Source organism: Bradysia coprophila, unplaced genomic scaffold, assembly GCF_014529535.1.
Source record: "Bradysia coprophila strain Holo2 unplaced genomic scaffold, BU_Bcop_v1 contig_232, whole genome shotgun sequence".
Taxonomy (NCBI): Eukaryota; Metazoa; Arthropoda; class Insecta; order Diptera; family Sciaridae; genus Bradysia; species Bradysia coprophila.
This window is the reverse complement of record NW_023503493.1, coordinates 22,889,122-22,895,108: the sequence shown is the minus strand read 5'-3', so window position 1 is coordinate 22,895,108 and position 5,987 is coordinate 22,889,122. Positions and strand designations below refer to the sequence as shown.

The following is a 5,987-nucleotide window of genomic DNA, read 5'->3' as shown; positions in this document are numbered from 1 at the left end:
AGGAAACAACGACTGAGAGTATCAACGTTTTTTGTCACGTTCAGTGTTACACTAATTATAAAACGTTTGACGCCAGAATTTATACGTGCTATAGTTTCCGACAATATACGACAATTTTAGAGATACAACTTCGTTTTAGTTGCCTCTTAATTCGACAGATTTAGACTTTGTTTTAAAGATTAAGACAGATGAAGAAAGAGCGTAAAACATAGTAAGGTAGCTTTTTGTGTACCCAACGTACACCCAATTAAGGTGAGATTTCTGAATTAGGTATAACTGATAAAATAACCTTCTCGGTTGAGTCTTTAAAGATAATAAATGTTTCCCGAGCTCAAATGAAATGTTTCATTTGCCGTATTTATAGGTGTCAGTGTGAACATCGCCGGGATTTCCTACATTTCCACGACATATCAATTGCAACAAAATAAAAATGTTTAGGGTGAAACGTTTAGCTTTCACAATATTATAATGTCTGACAATTTAGTTTGTATTATAATAAATCGCTTAGGTTCCATGCATCATCGCATGGATATATTTACCACTATAAATAACTCACGCTCAGCGAATGGAAGTGCTGCGTGATTAAATGTGTCTGTAAATGATGTAGAAGTCGGGCTGTATACGTGATAAATGATTTTGAATAATTCATTCGTTAATAGTCGAACACAACAAGAAAACATTCGATTATCATAATTATGCTGAAGAGCTAAACCCTTTCCATGTTGACTGCTCAAGTTATCCACCTTTGTTTCCTGGCATTTTCAGTCAATGAAATATTGCCCTACCTTTCAAACCGGAAAAAAATGCACAAGCGAATAATAACAGTATCGGAGAAAGTTCTCAATGAGAATCGATTCAATGAAGTGACGAAAAGGAAAGACACCGAAGAAAAAGAAAGCTGGTTCAGTCAGAGCTTTCGGGAATTTTGTTCAGCTACAGCATTGGTATATAGTTTTTGGGATTTTCGATTAGTTTGATTTTTATTAACTTCTACTCTGGATTTCAGCATGGGTATAGTTATATAGTTCGAAAAGACATTAGCAGATGGGAAAGGTAATTTCACATAAATGCAAAATCTACCTTTCAGAACTAGTCATCTTCTACCGACAATAATGGCAAAAACACTCGTTTAACTGGGACGAGAGTTCTGTTTTAGCAAAAAATTGTAGTTAATCTAAAGAAGTAAAGGATTTGATATATAAAAACAATTTAACGTCATACTTGTGACTTGTATATTCGTCTGAAAAAGCTTAACCCCGTCGCGTCATTTAGTTTATATTCAGTTTTTATTCCACTGAGTCAAGGCTTCTATTTTTGTCTAATCTAATCCTTATCCTGTGACAGGATTCCTGTCTACTCTCGTTTAAGAAGATTTTGTCTAGTCCTGGGAAAGTAGAGGCAAAGTTTCGAAGTTATTTATCGTGACTCCCTTAAATTTTAATTTCACAGAATTGGCTGGGCCGTGATTGTTGTTGCAGCTCTAATAACGTCAATTATTTTGTTGTGGGTTTCTTGGGAATGGAATGCTGAAACGAAGTAAGTAAAATAAGACTAAAGGGAATAAATCGAATTGTGTACTTCAATACTTCATTCAAAAGATTCTTTTACATTTATCAGAACAACTACGGTTATTGAAAGTACCCATTATGTAAGTATGATATTTGTTTGTCGGTTCAAACATTCAATGACTAACATAGGCTGTCTCCAATGTACCGTTTCCCGCCGTTTCAATATGCGGAATGAACAGGATCTCTCTGGAAGGGGCCAATCGACTAGCTGAGAGAATGTAAATATTTTAGTTTAATGTGATTGACAGTAAGTGATGAGGACTTTTTAACAAAAGGAAATTGCCAGATAATGTGACAGCGACTGAACTATCCAAAATGTTTCGTCTTTTACTTCATTTTGAAGGCATTTCAAAACCGGACCCCAATGGCTATGCACTGTTGAATGAAATTCTCATCAGCAACAACATGACGGTTGCGTCGGTTTTTAAGGAAATTTCACCAAACTGTATGACGATTTCTGAAGTTAATAATGTCGTTGATATGCTAAGTCATTACTAATTGACTAAACTTTAGGTACGAATATGTTGGAACGATGTAAATGGAAAGGTACGCAAACAAGATGTGACTCCTTATTTCAAACAATTTACACTTCAGAAGGAATATGTTGCTCGTTTAATTATCTCGGGTTGCCTAAGTCAAACTTTCCGTCGTAAGATCGAGACCAGAAAGTTTCTGTTAATCATCTTCTCTGAAATTGTCTTTTTTGTGATTTCTGTATTCAGGAAACTGGAGTCCAGTAATCCAAAATATCCAAGACGTGTGAGTGTGTTATGAAATATCATATTCGTAAGAAAACCTAAACTATTATCTGTGCCGATGCAGGTCACCGCTTGTGGGTACTTAACTGGTTTAACGTTTCTTGCAAAACCGTTTGTTCAAGATTACCACAGCTCTTACTTAAGTAGTATGGGCTTTCGGGTAAGACGTTTTATTCATTTAGTTTAACGAAATGTTGCAGAAATACTTAAAACCTTAAAGGTTTATATTCACAACTCGTACGATTACCCGGATGACAATGCAGAGACGAAAACTGTTGGCGCAAAGCTGGAAGCGTTTATAAGCCTGAGTCCAGAGTCAACTTATAGTACCCCATCAGTTTACAATTTACCATTGAAGGACCGAGATTGCTATTTTCCGAAAGAAGGGAAAATGAATACCATGAGTCGTTACAGTTATGTCAACTGCATGGCTGAATGTCGAAGTAATCTAATTTATGAATTATGTGGATGCGTTCCATTCGAATTTCCGAACAATGGTTGGCAAATAAACTTCTACACAAGTATTTTTTATACATTACATTGTTTATCAAAAGGTACGCTTCCTACATGTGCAATGGATAAAGTGGAGTGCGTCACAGAGCATAAGCAATTTTATAGTGGTGCATTACCTGGTGTGAATTCGACTTCAGCGTCACGAGAGGATTCGCCATGCAAATGTTTGCCAGATTGTGAACTCTACCAATATCCGTCTGAAATCAGTTCTGGCCGACTGAATCGTACATTTTCCTACAATTCAATGAATTTTTTGTGAGAGAATGAGTTCATACATATGTTAGAGGTGAACGATCCAATTTCGTCTTTTTCTCATAATTTTCAGCAAAGATATTAATTTGGAAGATCAGAGTTTGATTCATGTTTATTTCATTGATCTGGTGTCCACTCGGTATCGAAAAGGTACAGTTGTATTGTATCATCTTCAGTTCGAATTACAATCAATTTTTATTTTCGCAGATGTTTACCAGAATTGGTTAGGTGTTTTAGGTATGGTATGATTAGTGTGTTTCATTTTTAGTTAGTAGTTAAGTTATAAGAGATCTGAATTAAACGCAGAAATGACGAGCACTTCCTATAAGAAATGTTAGGGGAGTTTTGGGTGCCATATATTAAGACATTCCACCTAATTTCCTTGACTGTAAGTCAGAGTCATACCAGAAAATATCCTGAATTGTTTGTCCCATAGGTTGTATGAAATGTTATGAAAAACAGAATTGTTTGTCCCAATATTTTGCTTGTAAACACGATAACTTGAGTAATTATCAACCAATTACCAATTTTATTTTTTAATCGACGCAGATTTCAAGTCCTGAGGTTAAGTTCGAAGATGGGCTATGTGGGATTAAGGATCTGGAACAGTATTTTACACTGTTAGAAAATCAATCAATCGAAAAAGATTACTTTGATGAAATTTGATTTTGTCGTTTAGTTATATCCAGCTATCACGCATGTTAGTCGGCTATTACGGTGATAGTTGGCTCTCACGGTGATAGTCATCTATCACGGGCAAAAGTGGTAGATTTCACGTCATTGCATAAAAATGTATAAAATTTTATGAAAAACCATTTTCTGAATCGTTATTCAAATGTATGGAATGACATTAAAAAACAATCAAACTGAAAACTTTAAAACTCCCACGAGTGTGAATTTTGCGGCCGCGAAGCGAGGGCCGTAATTCGCACGAATCGTTGTATTTTTTTCAAGATTAAAGGTTTTGTGAATGTAGTAAGTACCGGGGACTTCCTTCTTGTACATAAAATTAAGAGAAGAACATCTATTGTACTTTTTTTTATATTGTACCAAAGTGAAATCTAAAATCTCTCTACATTCGCATCACTTCTGATTAGCGTTAACAATAACAATATGAGACAGAATAATATACAACTTATTAGAGTGGGAAGTTTGCGGTCAGAGCGGAGCGAGGGCTGTAATTCACAATCCTTGTATTTAATTTATGATTTATTTATTTCAAGAAAATTGAGAACACAAAAAGTACAGTCATCGCAGAATAGATAGCAAGAAATTCATGTAGTGTAGGTCCATAGCATAAAAATAGTGCAAACTATAGTAGAATGGTGTGCTTCGGACCAGTGATTAATATAGATATGTAGATTTTAAAAACGATTACTAGCCCTTAAAAAACCCACCCTTAACCCCTCCACCTATATTCAAAGTTTTCAGAGTAGAGGCAGCTTGAATGAATTATTGTGAACTGATTTCTTCACCTATCGTAGTGATATATCATCTCTAAAGAAAACAACATGTTCATGAGATCGTTTTTCATTGAATTAATATAAAGATGAAGGAGAAATTAAAGCTTCGATCGGCGAAAACATCGTCTTTCAAGTGGCTAATCCAAAATTATTAGATTAGCCACTGTGTCAGCCTATTTTTGCTAGTCGCACTATCGAGGATCGCTCAACACTTGTCTTTTTTTTGAAACCGGAGTACACCTATAAGGCCAATTCAAAGAAATTTATGTACACTACTATGTGCTCTAGATAATGCCACCTTTTTTGTAACAATATGTAGACTAATGAAGTAAGGGACCCAAGTAGTCATTGTCATACAGAGTATTATTTACGCTAACAGCATGACCTTCGAACCGTGTTAAAAGAGAAGATTAACGGTATACTGTTGTGTTAAATTCTTCATTTGACATAAGCAATATTCTCTACTATGATATGTGCTTTCCTCCTCGAACTTTCACCTCTATTCACAAAAATACGATAACAAAATGCTTAAAAATTCTTACCAGGCCTGTTATGAGATCAGAATTTTTATTGGTTTCATATTTATTTTAAGCTTCCTTCGGCGGTTTGCTGGGATTACTGTTGGGCTTTAGTTTCGTCACAGGATTCGAATTGATTTATTTCTTTACGATACGTCCACTGTTTGATCGGTTCGGTAAACGAAAACAATAAAAAATTAATATTTTTAATTAAATATTTGTATTTAATTTTTGTTTGTTTGTTTTAATCGTTAAGGCAATTTAATTATACAAATAACGTTTATGTGCTTTTTTATAGTTTTTTTTCCTTCATTTTTGTTTTCTTATTTCACTTATAAAATAAAAATTTAATTTATAAATTAGACTAATTTTTAAGATATTTTTTTGTTCTATATGATAATATGATAAGTTTTGCATAAATAAATTCAAATATTTTGTTTTTCTCTCTAGATTTCCTTTTGATTTATTGATATTTATAATTTAAAATAATGTATGTCTATTCATATCTCAGTTGCTTGAAGTTTTCTTTTCTTCTTCATATTTTCTATCAATATTGCTCTGAATATTTTTAAGATTTTGTTATAGTTCAGTAAGTACATATCGTCAAAACTAAATAATGAAATTTTCAAATCGGTAAAGTGGTAATGAATGTAATTTCAGATCATTAAAAAAAACCATTCGGCTAAATAAAATAATTAAAGAACTTCAATTACTAGATACAAACTAACAATTTATTGCAGAGTTATTTACCTACAACACACCGTTCAATTTTTGTTTTTAGGATAAATTTTTACCTTAGCCTAATACGTTAACAAAGTTAAGATATGCATGAAAAATGAATAACAAAAAAAAATGTTTGTGAGATTGATGGACAAAATTTTTGTGTTTGCATTTTTGTTTACGTTTTTAATCATT

At 33.5% G+C, this 5,987-nt stretch overlaps 1 protein-coding gene across 1 annotated transcript; it reads left to right on the top strand.

Moving 5' to 3' along the window:
• Positions 1-769: 769 nt before the first annotated feature.
• Positions 770-5,615, top strand: LOC119076391 (sodium channel protein Nach-like). The gene is made up of 14 exons (XM_037183115.1): positions 770-944; positions 1,007-1,053; positions 1,450-1,536; positions 1,618-1,648; positions 1,698-1,786; positions 1,844-2,013; positions 2,082-2,217; positions 2,291-2,327; positions 2,391-2,486; positions 2,547-2,823; positions 2,881-3,094; positions 3,165-3,241; positions 3,299-3,328; positions 5,147-5,615. The coding sequence occupies exons 1-14, from the start codon at positions 804-806 to the stop codon at positions 5,263-5,265; spliced, it is 1,551 nt and encodes a 516-aa protein (XP_037039010.1). The 5' UTR covers positions 770-803; the 3' UTR covers positions 5,266-5,615.
• The last annotated feature ends 372 nt before the right edge of the window (positions 5,616-5,987 follow it).

Bases quoted from the DNA above. Each gene is read 5' to 3' on its own strand.
- LOC119076391 (XM_037183115.1), top strand. From the start codon at position 804: ATGCACAAGCGAATAATAACAGTATCGGAGAAAGTTCTCAATGAGAAT. The intron at 945-1,006 runs GTATATAGTTTT...TCTGGATTTCAG, and splicing joins TTTGTTCAGCTACAGCATTG to CATGGGTATAGTTATATAGT. The intron at 2,328-2,390 runs GTGAGTGTGTTA...GTGCCGATGCAG, and splicing joins ATCCAAAATATCCAAGACGT to GTCACCGCTTGTGGGTACTT.